The 26,571-nt window shown below is 47.8% G+C and overlaps 1 protein-coding gene across 1 annotated transcript in view; it reads left to right on the top strand.

Annotated features, from left to right (window-relative positions):
- Positions 1-26,571, top strand: part of PTPRN2 (protein tyrosine phosphatase receptor type N2) — a gene marked incomplete at both ends in the record, with an annotated part of 706,645 nt that overhangs the window by 248,830 nt on the left and 431,244 nt on the right. The window contains 2 exons of the mRNA XM_079711893.1: positions 7,060-7,219; positions 19,148-19,505. Of these exons, the coding sequence (XP_079568019.1) occupies positions 7,060-7,219; positions 19,148-19,505 (518 nt within the window). The remainder of the gene's footprint in view (positions 1-7,059; positions 7,220-19,147; positions 19,506-26,571) is intronic.

Raw genomic sequence — 26,571 nt, 5'->3', positions numbered from 1 at the left:
ACTCTTCCCTCAGAGAGTGAGTTTTCTCTGTCCGTAGCCTCAGTTAAAATAATCTCAGTGACAGAAACATCAGCCGTCTGCCTTCCTGCCCATGCTGCCGAGCCGAGGAAGCAGCTAAGCCACCAGGTCCTGCAGGATTAAATACACCAAACGTGAAAACGCGTTCACCGTGGCGGCTCTCTCACTGGCCAGACCGTGAGTTTCTTGAGGGTCGGAGCTGTCCTTTGTCTTTCTTGCTGGTATACTGAGCTTTAACAAGGAGAATGTGCCACTGTAGCCTGTTCTGTAAAAACAAAACACAAAAACCAAAGTCAAGCTATGCTGAATTTCCATTTTCATCCGGGTGAGTTCAGACTCTTCACGCTGGTCTTTCAATGACATTTGGGCATTTCAGCACTGCCCGCTGCTCCTTCCCTCCTGGTGAAGATGTACCTGAGTGGGGTGCACTGTCCCAGACACCTTGAACTCCACTGAGGAGGCCAGAGGGCAGAGGGATAGGAGAATTGGGAAGACCGAGCAGAAACAACTCTTTACGTAGTCTAGACCGTAAGTATGGCAGAAAGGCCATACTGTCGTCAGGGAAAGAGAATTTCCAGAGAGAACAGCCCTGAGAAATCAGACATGGTGAGACCACGGACAAACACCTAGGTCACCGCGTTCTTACCAGCGTTAATATTGTCATTTAAAATAATTGTCCATTCGTTATGAAAAATGGTTACTTCGCTTTTTTAGATTACAAGTGAGATTAAAGTTTAAAAATACACATATGTAGAGATTGGAAGTCTCTATATGGATTTCCTGTGCATGATCTTTGTCCATATACAACGTATTTTTTGTATTTTTCTGCTTGGTTTCTTTCTGCATAGTCTTTACATTTAAGGCTAGTAACTCTTCACGTACCATGTTTTATAGAAGTAGCTTTCCGGTCTGTTCCGTAGATGGCACGAGGTACAGTTGCCAGCAGAAAGGGAGCTCATAGCCCTCTCGAGGTGGGAGTTCTGATTTCTTCCTTGAGGGTGTTAATTCCCTACCCCCTCGCTCGCTCTGCCCCGGAGAGATGGGCTTCCTGGGCGGCACCAGCAGGTCCTTGGCCTTGGACTGGGTGGGTTTGGCCGTGGTGCACCCCTGGCTGGGAGGGCGGGAAGGCATCGTACCCACGGCTCTGCCAAGGTCATGGCTGCTTGGACCCCCGCTGTGACCCTTTAACTCCTCCCTCCCATAGACCCAGCCCTTCTCCACCATTAGCCTTTCGGTTCTCTTGGTCCTGCTCTGTCTTTGCGAACAGTTCCTTTATTAAACTGCCGGACGTCCCGTTTGGAGATGCCGTGTGTCCTATGGGGCCTCTGCCTGGTGACGGGAATCCTGGTCACCCACCCTCTTCTTCCTCAGCTTTTGTCAAGGTTATAGGATCGTTACGATACACACCGAATAGTTTTCCTTCTTTTCAGAAACCTTCTGCAAAACTTTCTTTAGTGTTGAAATTGTCTGCTGCCTGGTATATATTTTTAAATGATCTTTCTTTGTAGGTAAATCTCATAACATTTTCATTGTCTTCTGAGATTATTGGTGAAATATGCTCATAGGTTTTACTTTTTTGCAGAGAACTATTATCCTTTTCATAGGGATTTCCAAATTTGTTAACTTAGTGTGAGTCACAGTACTGTATTATAATTTAAAAAATCTTTCACCATATATGTAATTATCACACCTTTGCCATTGATTTTTCTCTTTACCCTTTTAACACAATTTTAAAAAATAATTATCTCTTGGACTTTTCTCCTTCTACCATTCTTAGATTTATTGTTTTTATGAATCTTCTTGAGCTGAAAGTTTTGTTCTTATTTTTATTTATTCATTGTTAAAAAGCAGTGAAATCACTTAAGGCTATGCATTCGCCTATGAGCGTGGTTTTGGTATCATCCTGTAATGTTGATGGGCTCATTTGCTTTTGTTCTAAATTATCTGTAATTGTAATTTTATATCTTTTGGGAGCAGTAAGTGTAGGCCCTTTCCTTTGTTCATATTTATGTGCTCTTGTTTTTAGACTTTAAATCAGTGTCTAGTTTTATTGCATTTTAGTTAGAAAATGGGACATGTTCAGTTTTTACTTTTTAGAAATTTGGGGTGGCCTAGTTTATACCACACTTTTATTAATTTTCAACGGCTACTTCAAAAAACTATTGTATCCACTATTTACAGAGTACAGATTTTTATATATAGTTTATAATCATATATAAAATTTATAATTACATATAAATATAAATTATATTACTCACAATTAAATATCCTTATTTATATTTTTATTTATGGAAATTTCTCAGACAAAAACTATTTCCATAAATTTTCCTTCCATTTTTAACATATTTTGCTTTACACACTTTGGGTTCTGACGTTCAGCCCATACACACTCACAGCATTTCTTCTCCACTGTGGATCATCACACCTGCTGCTGTTTTTAAATGGAGACTTCATCATCTTTAGTGCTTTTTGTCTTGATCCCACTTTTCTAAAATCGGTATTACTATTCCTGTGTTCTCTCTGTTTTGCTGTCTAATTAATCCTTTAAAATTCTGCCCTTTGGAGTCTCTTATTTTGCATGCAGCATTTATAAACAATATCAGGTGGCATTTTTTACAGCCCCTCTGGCCAGAGACCCCTGATGTCTCTGCTTTCTTTCTTTCCCTCTCTGGCCTGTGACTGGTTTACTTTCATCATCTCTAGTGTTTGTAACTATGTATCTTACTTGAAATTCAGTCCGCGGCCATCCCCTTTAGGCTTTCCAGGCAGTTTTTGAAGTGACAGGTCTGAGTCACTATTAATGGAGGAATCCCACCTTCGGACCCCCCAGTCCCTTCCCAGCGCATCCCTGCCACCTGGCACATGCCGTGTACAGGTGGGTGTCCGGCCCAGAGCTGTTGACTAAAGAAGGAAGGAAGGAAGGAAGGATCTTGTGACGCTTTTGTTTATTACGTGGGAGACCACACCGACCAAGGATCCTGCCTGACCTTCATTCCACAGGGTGCTTCCAGAGCTTTCTGTGCGCCGTAGATGTGGGACTATCCACAGTCAGCAATCTTGGGACAGGACAGGTGACCTTAAAAGAGATTACGGAGCTGGCCCCAAACCAGTGACACATTCAGGAGGTAGCAGTGAGCTCAGAGTGTGGTGTCAGGACACCCAGCCCCAGTCCTGGGGGGAACAGAGCCAGCCTGCCTGAGAGCCAGGGAGAGGCAGGGCCGTGTCGTGGATGCTGCGTGAGGGGCAGACGCCGGGAGCCCGGGGACGCCCTCTGCTGAGGCCCCTGATGGCCGGGACGGATGGGGGGTGGGCAGCAGTGTTAGGGAGGACTTGACTGAGCCGTGAATTCTGTTTATGTGAAAAATAAAATGGCACCGAAATGATCACTAGACAAGGTTGGGATTATGGAGAAAGGGGTGAGAACCAGGTCACTTGTGCTCTTTGCAAAGATTCTGTTTAGAATTCGGATTTTTTTTTCCCTGAGCACATTGGGTGACAACTTAAAGCATCCCATGTTATTGGAGCCTGAAGGTCAGTGTGAGGAACTGGGAAAGGGACCAGTGGAGACCAATGTGTAGGGGCTACATTCTTAGTCTTTTGAGGTAGAAAATGTACACTTAGAAGGTTTTGACCTACTTCAAGCCGAATGACAGGGCAAAAGTCAATCTGAGAGCTAACCGCTACAGTGTCGCACACACAGAGATGGGCGCTCTCTTCGCGGCTGTAACATATTACAGTGTCACAAACAATCCTCCGGCAGCGGACACGCAGGGAAGATGAATAAGACAATTTAAAGACACATTTATGAGGTGGTTCTATCTGCATTGATTAGCAATTAGTGAGAAAAATAGATAAAGTACCAGAAAAGTAAATTGACTTCAGTTACATTACACACAGAACATGAAATTTCATCCATTAAAAAATGGTCAAGGAAGCTGTAACCGTGATTTGAGATGCAAAGAACCATGCAGCTCCTGATCATTTATATGCCTCTTAAGTCTGAGCCAGTGTAACTTGAAAAGGCATCAGAAATAAAAACAGGACAGTTTTATCAATCGCAATAATTAAACACAAATGTGAAGATTTTCTGTAAGTCCCAGCTTTTATGAAATACGTACAGATATCAAACCCCTAACATTAGTGACCTGTTCTTGAAAATGAGACTTTCTACGTGGAAGCACTAGCCGGGAGCCTGTGCTCCATTTACTCCAAGTGGGAAATCTACGAAGAGGTCCACACCCGCCTGAAACCCCAGTACGTCCCCTAAATCACAGTAAAGACCCACATATAAGGAACAGATTGTCATGTTTGGATATAAAATACTTAAAACATTGTTTCCTGGTGCCTGAAAGTGGATATGGTTGTTAGCAAACAGGCACTTTATTTGTAGTAACACAGCCTCACCCAACATCTGCAACACACATAGGCACACACAGATGCACACGGACACATATGCACATCGATACACACAAATACATATACACACCCAGGCACATATAGACACACACACATACACATACATGCAGACATGCACAGACACACACACAGATGCACACAGACGTACCCTCATAGACACGCATGCAGGCACGCACGCGTGGTGACCCCACCCTCGGTCACTGCAGACGCCTCGTTGCCATCAGGATGGAGGTCACTTGCACCGTTCTCACTGTTGGACCGCAGCAGGGTGCCTGGATCAGCCTGGGAGACAGGACGCTGTCCTGGACCTGAAGAGGCCACGGACGTCCTGTCCCCATGAGGAGTGAGTGTGGACGGGGCCACTGACCCTAGATCCCCAACTGGGAAGGAAGCTCGATTTTATTTGTCTGGTTTCTATGCGCAACCAGAGCTGGCCTCGCCACGTGACCCAGTGATGCGCCGGGGCTTGGTCCGCTCAGCTGGACAATGGGGCGATGATTCTTCTTCCTCAGGTTGTCGTCTGAGACGACACCAGGCCGGCGGGGCTGCAGACCCAAGCCCATTGGGATCCTGACCTGGGGCGCCCAGGGAGCTCGTCTCGCTTGGGTCCTGAGCTGCGTGGGACACGGGCTCCGGTGTGCAGTGGAGTAGAGGCCGGGCAGCTGCAGTAACAGAGGTTCCGGAGCCCTGAGGCTCCCGGGCCCGGGGCTGGCACACATCTTCTGAGGTGACCTGGGCAGGCCGGGTGGCCCCCTCCGGGCATAGGCTGTGGGCTGTCTTCTGGCTACAGCGAGAGGCGGCGGCCGAACAGGCACCCAGCCCCGCTGTGCTGGACGCGGCCCTGCTCTCAGCTCCCAGGCTGCAGGTAGCCGCAGGCTGCACGCGTCCTCTGTCCCTCCGCCCGCGCTTACGGCCTTTCCATCCCCACCTACCCCACCCCATCCAGGCCAGGGAGCCGCAGGACGTCCACTTCGGCACGTCAGAACACCTCCTTTTCTACAATTATTGTGGCTTTTATCACATTTGGTACATTTGTAAATAAAAGTGAAGATCAAAAGCCATGTCTCTCCAAATACAAAATCAGAGAAAGGACGGGAATAAACGAAGAAAACGGCGAATGCCTCCTTGTCCTTCCCACGTGCCGAAACCACACAGCAACGGCGTGTCAGCTCTGCCTGTTCTGGTGGTCTGGGATGTTCTTGTTCACATCTAGGGCACTTCCGGCGGTTAATAGAAAATAAAACAAACTTAAAACCCCATATTTACTTACATGAAGATCAGATGAGTTCAGGAGGTGAGAAAACCCCACGTCCATTGTATGTAAACATCAGGGAGCACTTGTGTGCAGTCATTTATGATTCACAAATCACCGCACGTTTATTGAGCCCCGGCACAGAGCACAACTTGAGGTCGTGTGTAGTCCAGCTCTTTCCCCACAAACAGTGTCTGTGGTTGTCAAAGCATTTGACAGGGACTGAGTACTGTGTTTTATATAATTTAAAAAGTGAATTTTCTTAAAAGAAAAACAAGACATGTTTTTTCCAAGTAAGTCCATAATCTGCATCACTGCCATTCACCACAATAATCAGTTTGCTTTCCGAAGCTCACTCCCAGTGATAAACGATTTTAGTCACAGAGATGCTTTTCCTAACGCTGGAAAAGTGCCATCTGAGAGGTCAGCGGTGGGAAAGGCTACAGTTGTCAAGCTAACTCGGTGTCACCCCAGAGCCTACCAGGTGTTTCCAAGCTTGTTCTTTCGGTGGACACTGTTTTCAGTGCCGACGGTGACTTAGTCTCCGTGCAGATTCTGGGCAGAGCAATGAACAAGAGAAACCCACAGGAACAAGGTCCCTTCTTCCGAGCAGCCTCTCGGGATCGCTTCCTGCCTTTTGCGGTCCTCAGGCCCCACCCTGCACAGCTGCAGGTCTTTCTCATGACATCACTCTGACACCAGCCCTCCACCCCCTCTTCCTCTTCTAAGGACCTCGTGGTCACACGGGGGTACCGAGAGGGCCCCCCACCTTAGGGTCAGCTGAGTAGCAAGCTGACGCCACCCGCTCTGCACCCCACCACGCCGTGCCACGGAACCCCATGCGGTCACAGCTTCCGGGAGTCAGGATGTGCCGTCGTGAGCACGACCCCCTCACGCAGTGTGTCCCTACCCCATTCCTCTGCACATGGGGGGCGCTGGCTGAGATGGTGGGGTCCCAGAGCAAGTGGATGGTAGGGCCAGGGCTCTCCAGTTGCCCCTCCCCACACTGAGGAAACCTCTCTGCCACTCAGATTCTTGTTGGGCTTGAGTAGGTGCCAGCTGTTTCCCACATTCTAGTTTGTCTCCTGTCCCCGGTGGTCGGGGGCAGTTCTTGAGAACCTACTTTAGGGCTGACCCTGTTCTCAGGGTCACTCACCAAGTCCGCATGGTGTCCAGCCGCCAGGCTCAGGGGGTGCATGAGAGTTTCCAGCTGCAGTTGGTGAGGGCAGTGGGGGCCAGGCTCTCACCACCTGCCCTGACGCTTGGGTCCCCACGTGGTCCCTGCAGCCACCCTCCCTCACCATGGCAGCGTCTGTCAGCGGAATCAACGCCACGCCCCGTGGACTGGCTTACGCTTTCCTTTTGCTTTGCAGGAGCTCAAAGCAGAGTGTCCAGGACAAGCAGAGCCTCAGCCTGGAGGGCAACGTGCTGGCCGAGGCCCTTCAGCGCTACCTGCCCTACCTGGAGGCCCTGTCCCAGGCCGCCGTCCCTGATGTGCTCCCCCGGCTGCAGCCAGACAGGCCGCCGGCCCAGGTGACCCTCAGAGCCCCTCTCTGGTCTGGGGTGTGTCTGCCCCTGCTGGGGGCTTCCTCCGGGCACACACAAGGAACGTTTCCTATGGCTGTGGCATCACTGGGCTTTTCTACTGTGTCTCGGGCTAGCGGGGGTGCTGGGGAGGGACGAGGTGCGTCTCCACCCTTTCGGGAGGACCTGCGCTTACCGCCTGGACCCGGGACCCGGCTGCAGGGTCCACTGTGAGGCAGGACAGCAGGAAGTCGGTGGGCACAGGGTGAGCAGCCATCCTGGTTGCCCGAGACTGTCCTGGCGTCGGCACTGAGGTCCTGTGTCCCAGGGCAGCTCTCCTTACGCAGCCTGCCCTCGGGGGTGCCCTGTGTGTTCCAGCTGTCAGGTCCTCCGTGCAGGTTCATTCTGTACCAAGGCCAGTCTGCTCTAGAGCCATCCAGGACTCGAAGCCCGTTGAAAAGAACAGTTTATAGAAACGATGAGCAATCTCGTAACTTTCTAGATGGGGAAGTATGCGTGCTTTTATGACAACTGGTTAAACCAGAGCTGCCAGCTTTTTACTAGCCTAGAAGAGACGGGTCTAGAAGTGGTGTCCAGAGCCAGAGGCCCTCATGCATCTTGAGGGTGGACTTTGGGGAAAGCATGGAAGTCCAGGTGCTCTGGGCACGTTGGGTGTTTGGCAGCCACACTCATGCTTCTTTCTGCGGAAGGTTAGTTCTGCCAATGGAATTTGACCCATTTTTCTTGCTAAGCCTGATGCCGTGCTGGAAGACGGATGAAAGCCCGGGACGCTGTGCTCCTCTCACCCGCCCCCAGATTCATCCCAAGGCGGCACGGCCCTGGGAAACCAGGGGAGCGGTTTGGGCCACGCCTTCACTCACTCTGCTGTCACTTCAGCCAGCTCTGGGCTGGATGTGGGGCGGCACACACGTGCTGGCCGTGCGGGGTGGCTGAGCTCGGTTAGCTCCCTGGACCAGGAGTGGCCTGAAGTCAGCTGGAGGGGCCTGAGTGGCCCCCTGACTCTCCACCACGCTTGCCTGCTGTCCGCGCCCGCGAGACGCGGGAATTAGGAATAAGCTGCAGCAACTGTAGGGACTTGTTGACGGTGGGGTCTTTGAGCCTCCGGGAGGTGCTGTGGCGACGCAGGTGAGCAGCTGACGCGGCTCCAGGGGCAGACGTGCTGCCCTTCCAGCTGCTCTCGGGCCCTCACACTGATCCGGGCAACTTAGCACAGAGCCTTTCCAGCCCTGACTCGTGCACGCGGTGGGCCCAGCCCTGGGCGTGTTCTCCAGGCGCCTTCCCCACTGGAGGAGAAAGGTGACTGCTGTCTTCGCCAGGACCGTTCATTCCTCCCAGAGCTGTCCCCTCAGGCACTGGGCTGCCTCGGAGAGGAGTGATCACATCCCTACCTGCTCGCCCTTTCAGGAAACAGCGATGGGGAAACAAAATGGCTGTCCCTGCTCTTGTCCAGTGTTCCGTCAGCGACGGCCACCGCCCATCAAGTGTGCCCTCCGTAATCTTTAAAACTCCCACCCAGTGGAATGACCACACCTCGTGGTCCAGCTGGACCGTGCCGGTTTGTGCCTGCTGCCCTGTCAAAATTACTAACAAGCCTTTTCCCTCTCAGAAATGTCCAGTTTGAATAACGAATTCTGTGGTCATCTCACTACACAGCTGTTTCAGCATGACAGTCACAAGGATTATTCGAAAATGAGCACTTGGTGGCATTTTGGCTTAGGTATTTTTATCCTGTGTTAAGATAGATGCTTCTCAATATTTAAAAATGCATGAAAACCTAGAACTCATTACTTTCTCTGTCCAGAGGGTGTAAATGAGGAGGAAGCTCTTCATCATCCCTCTAATAAACTGAGACAGGATAAGGCACAAGCAGCTCTTCGTGCAGACTTTTGCCAGGGATTTGGGCAGTGTTTTCTGATCCCCTCCGCTCTCGGTTGATGAAATATTTCAGTTGGAAATGTAAGCTTTCTACACTGATGATCTTTCAAGGTGCAACCAATTTGCAATGCATTATTTTATGAATCATCTTTTCTATGTATGTGTCATCAAAAATCTAACTGTCATAGAGAAATGCTGTGGACTTATCATCTTTAGAGGTTTAGTACTAATTACTTCCTGACAGAAGCAGAGGGAGTAAAACCACACTCCTCTTAGAACCACCCAGCCCCAAGCCCTGATGCACAGTTGTGCTCTTAGCATCACCAAATCAGTGCAGTTACTGCTTCTGCATTGTTAGTGGTGGAAACCAGCTCCCACTTTTATCAACCACAGTAGGGCTGGTTCACTACAGAAAACATTGTAGGTCCCAGTTTATTCTATGCTTTGGAGGAGGTTTAAACCGAAATTCATCATTTGGAAATACCATGAATTAACTGATTTATTTGGAATCCTTGTTTTACGCATTTTTATTGTGCAGGAAACTGTGCTAGGTGCTGGGATTTTACATTCCTACACTCTAGGATTTTACAATCTCACTGAATGAGGGAGACACAAAGATACATTTAAAAACAGAGCAGGCGCTGTAGTGGAGGGAAGGCTGAACTTGAACCAGACGGGCACGTGGGGTCAAGGGCTTCCCAGGGGCTGGGCGTTGGAAGAACAGCCAGAAGTCAGCAGTTGAAGATGTTCAGATGAGCTCAAAGTACAGAATGTCAAGAGGTCACCCCAATCTCTACCCCGACAGCAGGAATAAGACAAGTGAGCTACTAAACCATAGCCTTAAAAAACAAAAGCAAAACCCAGAAAGCTAGGATACAAAGAAGCCTGAATGAACTAAATTCAGAAAGTGATGAGCTCATTCTAGGGGAGAAAAGACCACAGCTGCCTTCTCACAGGCAGGAACCACAGTGGGGAGAGGAAGAAGGCAGCCTAGGTTTTAAGGTCTGTTGGCAGTGGAGACTGATGTGAGGGTAGAGTCCAGAGGCAGGCTGCCCAGAGCACCGAGTACTGGAGATGGGACACTGGAGGGTGGGAGAAGGAGACAAGGACCGAGAGATGTCCTTCCAAGGAACTCCAGGCCTTTCTGAGCACACCTCAGCCCTCCGAAGGGTTGGGATGAGGCTGCATGGTAGAGAAAGATCTGTGAATAGCATGCAGAAAGCCAGGAAAAGATGTCTTCAGCAACTCACAACGGTACTGGGCTGTGAATCAGAGAGAGCTCCCCTGGTTCAGAAAACAGGCAGCTGTCTGAAAAGCATGAAGAGATCCTCAGAGTCGCACTGGGGCTTGGATCTGAGCCCTGCTGAAGAAAAGGCCCCAGTCCTGCCCTCAACATTACGGTAGTCAGTAGTGACCGAATCTGACTGCCTCTGCAACAGAATCCACACCAACTTCAATGACAGATTTCATGGACTCAGCCGCCACCTCAGCAGACTGAGAAAAGAAGGGACACTCTGCTTGCTAGGGTTAAATATCATTTACTTCATTCTCCATTAGTCTTAAACAAAATTTCCAGCATACAATAAAAAATTGGGAGACACATGAAGGAACAAGAAAATGTCACTCTTGGTCAAGAGAGTAAAGAGTCGATAGGAGAAGATCCAGGTATGAGTCATTCATTGGGATTATTAGAAAAGGATATCTTAATAATTAGGATAAATACGTTAAAGGATTGAGTGGGAAAGGTGAAAAAGCATAAACAAACAAGTGGAAAATTGTAGCAGAGAGATGGAAACAGTAAAGAAGAACCAAATGGAAATGCTAGAAATTAAAGTAATAAGATCAGAAGTAAAGAATTCATTTGAGGAGCTTAATGATAGACTAGACATAGTAGAGGGAAGAATCAGTGAATTTCAAGTAAGCTCAATAGAAATGATCAACAGTAAAACAAAAAGAACATATTGTAGGGCTTCCTTGGTGGCGCAGTGGTTAAGAATCTGCCTGCCAATGCAGGGGACACAGGTTCGAGCCCTGGTCCGGGAAGATCCCACATGCTGTGGAGCAACTAAGCCCATGTGCCACAACTACCGAGCCTGTGTGCCACAACTACTGAAACCTGCGCACCTAGAGCCCGTGCTCCGCAACAAGAGAAGCCACTGCAATGAGAAGCCTGCACACCGCAATGAAGAGTAGCCCCTGCTTGCCACAGCTAGAGAAAGCCCACACTCAGCAATGAAGACCCAATGCAGTCAAAAATAAAATAAATAAATAAATTTATTTTAAAAAAGATTATATTGTAAAAAAGCGCAAAATGGAACAAAACATCCAAGATACATGGTGCAATTTCAAATAACTCTAACACAAGTATAATTGGAATCCTAGAAGGGAAAGAGAAAGAGAATGAGGCAGAAGAAATATTTAAAGAAATAATGGCTGAGGTTTTTCCAAAATTGACAAAACTTATCAAAACATAGATCCGAGAAGCTTAGTGAACCTCAAGCAAGATAAATACAAATCTAGGCATATCATAATCAAATTGGGGGAAAACCAAAGATAACAAGGAAATCTTAAAGGTATGCTCAGGGGAAAAAAGACCCCTTACATCTAGGGGAATGATTATAAGAATGAAGTCTTACTTCTCATTAGGAGACCATAAGACAATGGAAGGACATCTTTAAAGTACTGAAAAGGAAAAAAAGACCAAACAAATCCTGTAAATTTAGACTTCTATATTGTTCAAAACTGTAGGTGAAACAGGAAGAATCTGTGTCTGGAAGACTCATACTCCAGAAATGCTAAAAGAAGTTCTTTAGCTTAAAGAAAAATGATATCATATAGAAGCCAATATCTACAAAGGGGATGAAAAGAACTGGAAATGGTAAATTTGCACGTAAATATAAAAGATACACACACATAAAATATATAAATTTTTGGATAAAAGCTATTGGATATTTAAAGCACAATAATAAAAATGTATTGTGGAGTTTTTAGCTTACGTGGAAGAAAAATACATGACAACAGGACCACAAAGAGTAGGTAGGAATACTGTAATTATACTGTTGTAACTTTTCATTGATTTGTGAAGTTCTGTGGTATGATTTTGAAGGTAGACTGTGATAAATTAGACACATTATAATTTTTACATCAACCATTTAAAAAAATAGGTATAACTGAAGGTCAATTCAGAGATAAAATGGAATGCTAAAAATGCTTCATTTATACAAAGGAAGGAAAGCAAGGAGGAAGAGAGGAAGAAAGATCAGATGGGTTGAATATAAAGCAAATATCAAGAAAGTAGAATTAAGTCCATCCATATCAATAATTATATTAAATACAAATAGATTAAGCCCTTCAAATAACAAGCAGAGATGTTCAATCTGAATAAAAATAAAAAACAAGCTTCAACTATATTCCACTAAAGCCAAAGCACATGAAATAGAAAGACATATATAGGTTGAAAGCAAAAGTATGGAAAATATACACAATGGAATCTCTAAAGATAAGAAAACTGGTGTGACTATATTGATATTAATCAAAGTACACTTCAAGACAAATAGTATTATTAGATATAGAGACGTTTTATAATGAGTAAATGGTCAATTCATTAAGATGACATAGAAATCTTTTTATGAACCTAATGTCAGAGCCTCAAATACATAAAGCAAAAATATGAAACTATTAAAGAGAAATGTACAAGTCCACGGTCATTTTTAGAGATTTCAACTTTTCTCTCTCAGTAATTGATTATACAAACAGATTAAATATCAGTAAGGATATAGAAGATTTGAACAACACCATCAACCAACTTACTTAACCTAATTGATATTTATAGAATGATACTCCTAAAAACTGCTGAATACACATTATTTTCAAGTACACATAGAGTATTTCCCAAGATGGATCATATGGTGAGCCATAAGTAAGTCTCAACAATGTCAAAGGATCAAAATCATACAGGGAAAGATATTAAAAGGAGAGAAAACTACAGATGATTATCTCAGAAATACAGAAACAAAATTTCTAGGCAAATCAAATCCAACAACATAAAAAAATAATAATACATCATGATCAAGGGAGATTTATTCCAGAAATGCAGGGCTGGTTACATCTAAAAATTAATCAGTACAACTTACCATATTAACAAGGAAGAGAAAAGCTATATGATAGTCTCAAAAGAAAAAGCACTTGACAAAAGCCAACATCATGATAGAGACCTACAGCTAACACCATACTGAATGACGAAGACTGAATGCTTTCTACTTCAGATCTGGAATTCCACAAAGATGTCTGCTTTTACCTCTTCTGTGCAACACTGCCCTGGAGGGCCTAGCTCGTGCAATAAAGCAAGAAAAAGAAAAGGCATCCAGATTACGTGATCATCTTTGTAGAAAATTTGGTGGAATCTACAAAAAAGCTACTAAGACGAATAAGTGAGTGTGGAAATGCTGTGGAATGCAGAGTAAATATACAAAGATCAATTGTATTTCTATATACCAGCAACAATTAGGTATTGGAATTATAAAAATATCATTTGTAATAGCATCAAATATTATGAAACAACTAGACATAATCTAACAAAAATATGTGTAAGGCTTTAAACGTTGAAAATTTTAAAACATTGAGGAGAGTAATTAAAGAAGACCTACATTCGTGGAGATACACACCGTGATCATGTGTGGGAAGACTCAGCAGTGCTAAGGTGGCAATTTCCCCCAAACTGTTCTATAGATGTGACACCTCTGTTTACAGAGGGAAACCGAGGCTGAAAAAGATGGAGTGAAATGTTCACTTTCAGATGCTTAATTGGTGGCAGAGCTGAAATCAGGCCCTGGAATTCTTGTTCAACTTTTTTATGTTTGTTTTTTAAGCCAAAAAGAAGGTCCCCAAGTTGCCTTCTTGGAACCCAGTTGAGCACAGTTCTGCATTTTCCATCAGCCAGCCTGCAGGATGGGCCTGCTTCTCTGTGGCACCGCCTGAAGCCAGGCCTGGGGCCAGATCTAGCTCTGCTTCTACTCACCAGAGATCCTGTCTCCTTATCCACAAAATGAGGAGTCTACAGACACCAAAACGTCATGTCTGTTGAGAGGGTCAAAAAGAAGTAAAAACACAGAAAGCCAAAGAACGGCCTGGCACTGGCACTCAGAACACACCACCCACGTTGTGATCATTGTCCTGAGGTCCTCCAGGTGGACATTTCAGGCAGCTGACCTGTAACCCCATGCCTCGTGCTCACCCAGGGTGGACAGAAAAGTGGACTACAACTCTGCTTCAGTCCATTCCCTTTGCCTTCTGCTTGCGGGCATGAGGGTGTGGGGTGCAGCTGCTGCAAAGGACAAAATGCAAAGCGAGAGGAGCACACGGTGAAGCAGAGGTGGTGGAGCAAGAAGGCAGTGCCCAGGGGAGACGAGAACCGGCACGCGCTGCCTGTCACCAGCCGTCTCTGTAGACTAGTTCCAAGCTACATAATGGAGCATCATTTGCAGATATCCATAACTTAACATCCACGCTTTGTACCGCTGTCAACTTTCTGCAAAGTTCACTGATCCTGTGGTTTAGAACTTAACACCTCTTCAACCTCAGATTTTGTGAACTCTAGAAACTGGGGACTGATTTTTCTAACTGATAGTTCTGTATCTGAGCAGCAGATAGCGTAGCGGTCATGGTCAAAGGTAGACCAGTGTGAGGCTCCTCTGAATGCAGAAGTGTTTTTGTCCCGGGGACAGTGCTGTCAGTAAGAATGACACCTCCAATCTACTGCCCCTGAATGTGGGTGGGTAGCTTGGAGCCTGAACAGGACTGAGTACTGACAACCTTCCCACTGTTGGGAAGGGAGAGACAGAACAGTTTGCCAGAATTCCCCTCTACGGCCCGAGCCCAGACAGGCAGAGCAGGCTAACCCCAACTCTCCATTAATGAGCGGAGGCGAGGGTTGCTGAGACCCACCCCCAGCTCCCCAGCCTTGCCGCCTCCAACGGCATCATGGGGCCGTCTCATTAGGAAGCCTGTGGACAGCCCCACCGCTGTGTGCTCTGTCACGCCGGCAGCAAGTGTGTCTTGATCAATGTGCTTGTCAACGCTGCCTTCGGGCTGTGAGACAAACCGGAGGAAATGTTTGCTATGTGGTCAAAAGATGGCTCAATTTGGGTTTTCTAATTTGTTCTGGATCCTTGGCACAAGAGAATATTTGATGAGCACGAGTGACGAGTGTATAGACAAAAGTCTCATCCACTCAGTGTTTGCTGGCAAGTGGGACTCTGAGGGCCTGCAGTCTGAACTCATAATTGTGCAATCTGGGACTGGGCAGGTGTATCTCCATGAGAGGAAGGGGCCCCGACTTTCAGCTCTAGTACCCAGGCCCTGGCACGGCTGGGAGCCACGCAGGCAGGGGATGCGATGCAAGTTGTGGCCCTAGGAAGTGTGTCGTCTGGCTCCGGGAAGCTGCCCTGATTTCCCCGGCCGATTATGATCACTTCCTTCCAAACTCCGTCTCACCAAACCTCTTTAATATACTTTCCACTATAGTTACTAATGTCTATGACTTAACTCCCACTTCAGTCTGCAGGCTGTTTGAAGACAGGTCCATGTTTGAGGCATTCTTCCCCCGGAGAATGTAGAATGAGGTCCAGAGCTCAGCACACAGCAGCAGTAGTGGCTGTGATGCTGCTGGTGGTGGCGACGCATGGTAGCAATGATGCTGGTGCTGACAACCATTTATCCAGTGCCTCCTCTGTGCCACGTGCTGAACTAGGTACCTACACTCTCCCTAATACAACTGCTTCAAGAAAAAAAGGATCCCCCCCGCCCAGTTTTGTAGGAGCAAAAATGGAGCTCAGAGAGGTTAGAAAGTTATGAAGGTTCTGCAGAGCTGTGCTGACAGGACTGGGCCAGTCTCCCAGCCGAGCCTCCTGTCCCCTTGGTTTACTCCGCAGACCCTTGTGGGATGTGCAGGGAGTGGACCTGCGCCATCTCGTGTGGAGCACAATGGGCTGAGGAATCTCGTCCCAGGAAGGTTGGCAGCAGTTCTCAGCTGCTCCGCACACACGACGCAGACCACACCAACGACACCCAAACTAGATTTGTATGACACATAGTATGAAGGGTTAACGTGCCAGAAGTAGCTGTATCATGTGCTGGAAATTGGCCAGTTCTCATGCTTTTCAAAGGTGGTTAATCTCCAGATTTGGGCAACTCCGGTCATAACGATTATTCAGCGTTATCTTAGGAAATCTGACATCATAGGTTTGTTGAGCTGAGGTTTAAAACACCTTCAGAATAGGGGTTTGAAAATGAGTTGTAGAATTTTAGACTCAGAGGTGAAAGTGGAACAGAGTCCACTTGGATGGCTCCCTCAGGGCTGGTGCTCAGGTCCCCCCTGCTCTAAAGGAAATGCGGGTGTGAGACGGGCAAGTGAGTGACAGCCACTAGCTGTTAGTAGGCTAGCGGTAAGCCACTAGTAAGTAGGAGCTACTAGCGCTTCTGTGCCAGGTGCTACGACCATCATCCCCATTTTACAGGTGACTTAGAGGCTAAGTAACTCGTCAAGGCAAAGGTCACTAAGCAGCAGAGGTGAGATCCAAGCCCGGCGGCCTTGCCCAGAGTCCAGCTCCCTCTACCTGCTCACTCCATCCGGCTAGGAAGCCTCAAAGAGGAAGCAACCGAGAGGATACCTTCCTCGCTGCTCCCCCTGCCCCCAGGCTCTGGGTGACCTGGGCACCCTCACCCAGGGCCGCGGTAAGCTCTCCCACTCTCAGAGGACCTGGGGTCACCTGTGAAAACTGAAGTTTTTTTTTTATTATTATTACTTTTACAGTCTGCCTACTGAAATATTCTTTTTCCCTCTTCACCTTAATTTGGTTCAGAGCATAAAAGACCTCACACAGATTGTTTACCCTGGTCCACTGCACGGATCACACTCAGCACTGATTGTCTGCGCTGCGTGCAGCCTGCTGTGTCCGCCCCCCGAGCTCTCCACTCGACTATAATGAAAGGCCCTTTGAGTAGAAGGTGCATTCGCAGCAAAGAGGGTCTGTGCTCGTGGCACCGTAATGAGGCTCTCGGAGGCCGTCCCAGCCCCCAGCGCTGGGGCCCGACCAGGTGTTCAGAGACAGCCTTTCTCCACGGAAGTTCAGGCTGAACTTAAGATTGACACTTACACCCAATTTGTGCAAAACTGCTGGAGGGGCTATTTGTTGTGGAGGCATCCTCTCTCTCTCTCTCTGTGTGTCATGAATCTTTTTCTCTTCTAAAGGAAAAGCAGTTGATTTCAGCCAGCACTTGAACAAAATTATACAATTTGGATGACAACTAAAATCACATCATTTAGAACTAAAAACAGTCTTAGAGATAATGGCCAATCTCCTTTGACAGAAGAAAACCGAGTGTCAAGAGGTCAGGTGACTTTCCCAAGCTCATATGTGAGTAAGGAAAGTAGCACCCATGTCAACCCCAGTTTCCTGCTTCAGGCTTGCTACGTGAAAATCTATCCTGCAAGGCTGAACGCAAATATTTTAAAAATAGATTTGGGAGTCTGAACCACTGTTTTAAATTCAGTGATGGCTGCACATCTTAACTAGATCCCCAAGTATGTACCCACTGACTAAACACTGATTTGTGCCCCAAGGGAGGTGCATGTAGAAAATATGAACAGGCAAGATTTTAAAAGTTTATGGTCCCTGCACCCAGACAGAGAAAAACCATGAAAGCAGCCCTGAGTAATCTCCAAGTGGGAAATCACTGTGTCTATGAAGTCCTGATGGTGCCACCGTCAGAGGTAGAACACTGAGATGTCTAACGTTTCTACAGCTGTCCCAGACGTGAGGAAACGGGGCCTCGTGTTGTCTAGTGGGGAAAACAGTGTGGTGAGATCATGTCTGGGGAACGTTTACTAAACGAGTGAGGAGGGAAGGTGAGTGGAGGCTGAGGGAACGGCCATGGATTTGACATCATCTGTAAAGCAAGAGGCCCTGGCAGCTTCACCGGCTAGAATATCGCTGTTAAAAGGATTGGATGGGTGTAAAAGGGATTTAAGTGATCAGTAAAGACAGGAGCTGGAGTGAAATAAAAACCATCAGACAAAGGAGAGAGTCAGTTGCGGGGGAAGCTACTCTGTGGAGCTAACAGTACACACCAGTGCAGGCAGAGGGGTTGGGTAGATGTCCCCCACAGAAGGCACGAGCACGTGAGAAGGGGCTCAGCATCACTCACCAGCAGGCCCACAGGAGCGTCCTCACCACTGCATGGCTGTGTCAAAGGAAGACAGCTATAATATAAAATAAAAAATAGTAAGTGGAGAAGTGGAGCCCTCACACGCTGTTGGCACGGTGATAGTGGTGCAGCCACGCGGGAACACATTTTGGCGGCTCCTGGACAGTTCATGCAGAGCTGACCACTGCCCAGCACCCCACTCCCAGGCACGTGCCCGGGAGACATGAAAACGTAGGTCCACACAGAGACTTGTGCACGAAGGTTCACAGCAGCGTTATTCATAATGGCCCCAAAATGGAAACAGCCCAGATGTTCACCAGCTGAGGAATGAAGGAACCAAAATGTGCTCTGTCCTTAATCAGAATAATTTTCTGTCATCAAAAGGAATTTGGCACCAATGTGCTACAACACGGATGCACCTTGGAATAATTGTGCTCATCGAAAGAAGCCAGACACAAAGGCCCCATTGTGATTCTGTTTACATGAAATGTCCAAAATAGGCAAATTCATGGAGAAGGGAGGTAGTTGGAGGAATGGGAATGGGGTGATAAAGTGTTCTGTATCAGGCGACGTTTGCACCGCTCTGTGGGTCTACTAAAAACACTGAATGGGGTGGCGTGTGAACTGTATTTCAATAAAGCTGTTACGAGAAAAACACTGTGGGAGGAATGTGGACGTGGGACCCGACCCATCGGTGAATTAATCCATGGTGCCTGTTTGGGGTGCGCGTTCCGGGTGCCTGGTGCTGTTTAGCACCCGGAGGTCCAGACCCGGTGCCACCTCAGGGCCTGCCCGTCGATGGGCGCTCACCTGCTGTTTGTCCCCCAGCCCCTGCAGGGTGAGGACCCCCCGGCCGACAGCATGCTGACCTTCATGGCCCGGACGTCCGCCCTGACCTACGCCCCCGCGTCCCGGACTGATTTTCCCGGGGACCAACCACTGCGCACGCTCCGCAGGCTCCAGCCCGACGAGCTCAGCCCCAAGGTGGCCGGCGGTGTGGACAGGCAGAGTCTGGTCGCCGCACTGGGTGCCTACGCGGCCCGGAAGCCCCCCGCGCCCTCCAGGGACGGCGACCCCGCACCCCGCACCCTCGTGCGCGCACCCTGGCGAGAGCCCAGGGTCCTTTCGGCACCAGCGGCCCCCCAGAAATGGCCCTCGCCTCCAGACCCCAGGGACGCCCTGGGCACGGACGACGGTAAGTACTTTGCGTGCTTGTCGTCGGCTTGTTTCTGTCTCTTGGGCGGCTGCCCAGGCCGGGCCTCTGAGGCTCTCTCCACGCGCACCAGGCTCCCCCGTGGAGGAGCGGGGCCGAGGGGTGGGAGGGGCCGTCCGTGCTGGTCCTGCTCCTGGGTCGCGGGGACTCAGGCGGCCGATGACTGCGGCGGAGGGGCCTTCGGATCTCCTGGGGGGGGGCGCCCTCCGCGTTCAGTTCTCGCTGCCCCGACAGTCTTCACTATTTTATGACTTTATTGATGGAGATGATGAGGGAACAGGACTCACAGGCCAAAGCTGGCCCCGCCCAGCGTGTGGCAAATTGAACATAAACGGCGTCTGAGTCCACTGCCCTTTCCTTTTGTCTCCGCCTGTCCACTCCTGTGGTCAGACTCGTGCCCAGCTCCTTGGTTTATGGGTGTTTGCTGGTCCCCATGAGACCGGCCTGAAATGAATGCTGCCCCCAGTGCCGTGAGTGTACTTGGGCCCTTGAAGTGACCGGCCCTTGAGGCCACCGCTTCGGCCCGTGATGTGAGTCACCCCTGCTGTGGTCACCCCACGGGAGGAGGGCTGTTGGCCGGTCCAAGCCTCTGTAAGATGCTCAAGGGCCACATCTGTTTTCTAACAGTCTTTCCCTAAGACCATAAAATATGAAGTGCGATTTCAATAAAATATGACTTCTCCTTTGAAAGTATACAAATAACATCAAGCAGGTAACAGATTAAAAAAATATTGAGTGTCCGTGCCCATTAGCGCTCCCTGCCTGTAAGTGGAGGCTTGATCGGGCTGCTCTGGTGGGGCTTCGGGGGGAACATCCTCTGAAGGTGCTCTCCACTCTCCAGGGACCCTCCTTAATGGCATCATTTCGTTTGCGTTTTCTCCTGTGCTACGTTGCAATGTGGGTTATCTTTTTATGTATATTGTCTTCCCAGCTGCGCTGTATGCTTTAAAGAATCATGTAAAATGTTAGGCTCGGAGCAAACAGAGAGACCTGCAGGATGAACGCCCACGCGCGCATCGCCGGGCTCCTCTCGCTCCTTCTGTGACCCCCTCCTCCCCTGTGCTGTCACATCCCACCTGTCACCCTTCAGCGTTGCACTGCCAGGGATACGACTCCTGAATAAACATAACCAAACCGCTTTATCCCATGTTAAACTTCATACTAATGTCTTCATATCACCAAGTATCTAATCTATGTTTAAATTTCTCACTTGTAAATTTTCTTTACAGTCGGTTGTTTGAAGGCAGGATCCAAAGACGGTCCACTGAATTGGTGCACATGCCTGTTAAGCCCCTTTTAAACTACAAAAGCTTTCTCCTCCCTCTTGTATTCCCTTGCATCATTTTTTTAAAAAAAATATTGTTTCAGGTGGACAGCGTTCTAGTTTGACATCTGTGTACACTACACAGTGGTCACTGTCAAAGGCCTAATTACCATCTATCTCCATACAGCTGACCTCTTCACCCATTGTGCCCCCACCAACCCCTTCCTCTCTGGTAATCACTGATCTGTTCCCTGTATCTATGAGGGTTTGCTTTATTTTGTTTCTTTATTTTAGATTCCACATATGAGTGAAATCATACGGTATATGTCTTTCTCTGTCCAACTTATTTCACTAGCTTAATACCCTCTAGGTCCATCCATATTGTAGCAAATGGCAGAATTTCATTCTTTTTCATGACTGAGTATATATGTATGTACCACATCTTTTTTTTTAAGATTTTTTTTTTGATGTGGACCATTTTTTTTAAAGTCTTTACTGAATTTGCTACAATATTGCTTCTGTTTTATGTTTCGGTTCTTTGGCCCTGAGGCATGTGGGATCTTAGTTCCCCTACCAGGGATTGAACCTGCACCCCCTGCACTGGAAGGTGAAGTTTTAACCACCGGACCACTGGGAAGTCCCACCACATCTTCTTTATCCATTCATCTGTGGATGGATACTTAGGATGCTTCCGTATCCTGGCTATTGCAATGAACATGGGGGTGCATATATCTTTTTGAATTCGTGTTTTTGTTTTCTTTGGGTAAAGTACACAAGAGTGGAATTGCTGGATCACATGGTAGTTCTGTTTTTAATTTCTTGAGGAATCTCCATACTCTTTTCCAAAGTGGCTGCACCAATTTACATTCCCACCAATAGTGCACGAGGGTTCCCTTTTCTCCACGTTCTGTCTGACATCTGTTATTTCTTGTGTTTTCAATAATAGCTATTCTGACAGGTGATATCAATGGGGTGATATCTCATTGTGGTTTTGCTTTGCATTTCTCTGATGATGAGTGATGTTGAGCATCTTTTCATGTGCCTGTTGGTCATCTGTATGTCTTCCTTGAAAAATGTCTATTCAGATCCTCAGCCCATTTTTTTAATCAGGTTTTTGGCTTTTTGTCGTTGAGTTGTATGAGTTCTTTTTATATCTTGGATATTAGCCCCTTGTTATTATATGCTTTTCAGGCCTCTTTTCCTATTCAGTAGGGTGCCTTTTCATTTTGATGATGGTTTTCTTTGCTGTGCAGAAGCTTTTTAGTTTCATGTAGCCCCATTTGTTTATGTTTTGCATTTGCTTCCCTTGCTTTTGGTGTCAGGTCCACAAAAACATCTCTAAGATCCATGTCAGTGAGGTTACTGCGTATGTTTTCTTCTAGGAATTTCATGGTTTCGGGTCTTACATTCAAGTCTTTAATTCATTTAAGTTAATTTTTGTGTGTGGTGTAAGATGGTAGTCTAGTTTCATTCTTTTACGTGTGGCTGTTCAGTTTTCCCAACACTATTTATTGAAGAGACTGCCTTTTCTCCAGTGTATATTCTTGTCTCCCCTATTGTAGATTAATTGACTATGTAAGTGTGGGCTTACTGCTGGGTTCTCAGTTCTGTTGCATTGATCTATGTGTGTGTGTTTGTGAAGTACCATGCCGTTTTATAACTGAGGCTTTGTAGTATAGTCTGAAGTCAGGGAGCTTGATGCCTTCAGCTTTGTTCTTCTTTCTCAGTATTGTTTTGGATATTCAGGGTCTTCTGTGGTTTTACAGATTTCAGAATGATTTGTTATAGTTCTGTGAAATATGCCATTGGAATTCTGATAGAGATTGCAGTGAATCTGTAAATTGCTTGGGGTAGTATGGTCATCTTCACAATATTAATTCTTCTAATCCATGAACAAGTAATGATGACCTTGCTGGGTAGAAAATTCTTGGTTGGAAGTTTTTTCCTTTCAGCACTTTGAATATGTCATGCCACTTCTTTCTGGCCTGCAAACTTTCTGCTAAAAAATCTGCTGATAGCTTCACGGGGGTTCCCTTGTATGGAACAAGTTGTTTTTCTCTTCCTGCTTTTAGGATTCTCTTTGTCCTTAACTTTTACCATTTTAATTGTAATGTGTCTTGGTATGTGTCTCTTTGGGTTCATCTCCTTCAGAACCCTCTGCGCTTCCTGGATGTCTGTTCCCTTCCCCAGATTAGAGAAGTTTTCAGCCACTATTTCTTCTAATAATTTTTCTGGCCCTTTCTCTCTCTCTCTTCTCCTTCTGGGGTCCCCATAAAGCAAATGTTATTTCACTTGATGTTTTCTCAAAGGTCTTTAAAAATATCTTCACTTTTTAAGTTCTTTTTTGTTTTGCAGCTCTGAGTTCCACTGCTTTGTCTTCCAGCTGCTGATTCGTCTTCTGCCTTATCCAGTCTGCTGTTGAAACCCTCTAGTGCATTTTTCTGTTCAGTTATAACTTCTGTTTGGTACTTTCTTATAATTTCTGTCCCTTTGTTAAGTTCCGGCTGTGTTCATCCATTCTTCTTCTGGGTTCAGTGAGCATCTTTATGACCATTATTTTAAACTCTTTATCAGCTGAGTTGCTTTTCTCCATTTCGTTTAGTTCTTTTTCAGAGGTTTATGTCTTGTTCTTTTGATTGGAACATGTTCCTTTGACTCCTTATTTTGCCTAATTCTCTGTGTCTGTTTCTCTGTGTTAGGTGTATCAGCTACCTCTCCCAGTCTTTTTTTTTTTTTTTTTTTGTGGTACGCGGGCCTCTCACTGTTGTGGCCTCTCCCATTGCGGAGCACAGGCTCCGGACGCGCAGGCTCAGCGGCCATGGCTCACGGGCCCAGCCGCTCCGCGGCATGTGGGATCTTCCCAGACCGGGGCACGAACCCGCTTCCCCTGCATCGGCAGGCGGACTCTCAACCACTGCGCCACCAGGGAAGCCCCCTCTCCCAGTCTTGAGGAGTGGCTTTTGTAGGAGACATCCTGTGGGGCTCAGAGGTGCAATCCCACTGGCGACCGGAGCCCAGGGCTCAAGGGGTGTGCCCGTGTGGGCACACCCTCCTGTTGTGGTGAGGTCAGGGTTGCAGAGGGGCGCTGGCGGGTGGGGTTATCGCCCGACTGGTCACGAGCCCTGCTGAGGTGCAGGGGTGGCAGCGCTCTCGGTAGGGTGCTAACAGGTTAGGTGGCAGTTTCCACAGTGGTGCCTGCAGTGTCCCAGTCCCTGGGGAGCATCCCAAGTGGTCCCTGTTTCTCCAACAGGTACTTCAAGATTAGTAAGTGGGTCTCCTTCCTCTGTGATCCAGGTGCCTTGCAGTCAGGCACGTTTGCGTTGGTTTTGAGTCAAGTGAGTCTGCACAAGGGCCCTTTAAGAGCGAATTTCCCATTCTCTGTAGTTCTGTAGTTTTCTTAGATGTATTTCCTGTTGGTTTTCAAAGCCAGGTGTTCTGGGGGCTCCTCTCTCCTGTACAGGATCTAGGGGTTGGAGAGCCTCCTGTGGAGCTCGAATCCCTCGCTCCTCAGAGGAGAGATTCACCCCTTTGTGATCCTTCGCGGTTTGTAGATCGCCATGGCTGTGGGTTTTCTCTTGGCGAGACCACCCCTCTGCTTTCCTGCCTGTTGATGCTGTCCTTTTGCCACATCCTGCACTTTCCTGATGGCCCCAAAGAGGACGTGCACGTGTTCCTCTGTTCCACACGCCCTGTAAGCTAGGAGCTCGGGGATGGGACCCGCGTGTCCAGCGTTCGGCAAGAAGCCTTCAGGGGGCGGCGACCTTCTGTGAGGGGGACGCTGCCTCCCGGTGTCTCGTTGGCGTCCAGCAGCCCCGGCCATGTAACCTTGTTGGCACATTTCACCTTGACTGTTTGGAAAGGGCTCGATCCCTCGACAAGAGGAGCTTACCTCACCCTACCCCACCTCGAGGGAAGCCCTCGCAGGGCTGTACTTTTCTCTGGAGCATGTCTCGCAGTCTGACTTGCGCATTTGCATGTATTTGATAAACGTTTGTCTCCGCTTGTAGACCATCAGCTTAAGGAAGCCAGCACACTGTGCTTCTTTTCTTACATTTGCACCCAGGACTCAGCATGTGCCTTGCCAGGTGTTTGCTGAGTGGATGAATGGTATCATTTGCTCTTCACGTCAGCATGAAAGATGGTGTTATTGTCAACCTCATTTTCCTGATGAGGAAACTGCAGCTTGAGATGGCAGGTGATAGCAGTTGTCCCAAAGTCAGATCACTTAAGGCAAAGTGGATGGAAGCTTTTCAGAACCAACTGTCTAAAATGCAGATTTACACACAATTTGCTTTGTTTCTTGGGCTAGTTGGTCCTGGACTCTAATGTTTTAAGTGGCCATTCGGCTCCAAATTCTAGCTTTCTCGGACTATTCGTTGTGTGCAAAGCTGTGTGCTGAGCCTTTAGGGGGAGCACAGGAGTAGAGAAGGGTCACCTGGGGGCAGGGGTGTCAGCCAGGGCTGGGAGGAGGAAGGGTTCTCCTCTTACAGAGTGAAAAGGGACAAGGCAAGAAAAGACCAACCTTCTAAAGCTCCAGAGCTTCCCGGGGTTACCTGTCCAGACCAGTCCCAGGCAGGCCATTCCACACCACTCACCCCTGGAAAACTGCCCCTGCCATTCGGTCTAATATCCTTCAGAACCTCGGGGAGCATTCAGGTAGATTCAGTGAGCCATGAGCACAGGATCCCTAGGAAGGCGCAAGGGCGCAGCAGCCCTGTCCTCAAAACCCAGTTTCACCTTGAAAGCACCAGGGAGAAAGTCAGAAGGGAGGCCCAGAGGGCCAGGGTGTGTGACCTCCCCGGGGGCGCAGCCCTGGAGAGCTGGCTGTGCCGGGCACCCAAAGCGGGTAGTGCGGAGGACAGAGACGTGGGTGATCCGGATAGTGGCTGCCCCTCTGCAGGACGGTCGAGACCAATCTGTAGCCCTCGGGGCTCTTGAAAACCCACCCATCCCTGCTCCCGAATCAGTAAATCAGGCCACAGACTTCATGTGCGTGGCAAATGTTCATTTGGTAAAAACTTAGAAAAGAGACCCTCTTCCTTCATTTATTCATTATTTACACCTTGTCGCCTTTGAAAAAGCTTTAATTCACATAAAATTAAAAGACCAATGTGCAGTAGGATAATGGCAAGGGCAAACGACGAAGTGTGAAGTGTGGGCTTCAGACACGGCTGGTCCAGCTTCTCCTGTTTAGGACACGGTGTCTCGGGTTGTGGCCCAGCTGGGAGCGCTTCTCGTTAGAGTGTTGTTCTGTATTCTGTGATCAGTTCTCTGTGGAAATCAGAATGTGTAAAGGACTATTTGTTGTGCTTTTTATCAGTTGTAGAAGTAGTAAATGGTTACCGTGCAAAACCAGAATAATAGATGTGTAGAAAGAAGAAAACAAGTCACCTTTGATCTCATCACCGCCAGGTAGGTGCTGTGAGCACTGGGTGTGCCTTTCGGTGCTCCGTGTGCCTTTGTGAGGCCTCGCGCTGCGCGGCTGACCTGGGTGTGGCCGTGCGCAGCTGCTGCTTCTCCTCTCCGTGTCCCTTCAGTGCGTTCGCCAGGGCCCGTTCTTCCTCCATCGCTGGGTTAAAGTTCAGGCAAGTCCCACGAGCTCCAGTCACTCTTAGGTGATAAAAAGTGTGAGGCCACTTTTGTATTTAAATTTTTAAAAATTGTGGTAAGTACACATTGGTTTGGCTCTGATCATAGATTGAGTTCCTGTCTGCAGAACTGCAGCATGAAGCGTGCACGCCTGGGCATCTACCATCCAACCTTTGCTGCAGGGAGGGAGTTCGG

Source organism: Hyperoodon ampullatus (genome assembly GCF_949752795.1).
Source record: "Hyperoodon ampullatus genome assembly, chromosome: 9".
NCBI lineage: Eukaryota > Metazoa > Chordata > Mammalia > Artiodactyla > Ziphiidae > Hyperoodon > Hyperoodon ampullatus.
Note: the sequence above shows the minus strand (reverse complement) of the source record. Positions and strands in the feature narration are given on the sequence as shown.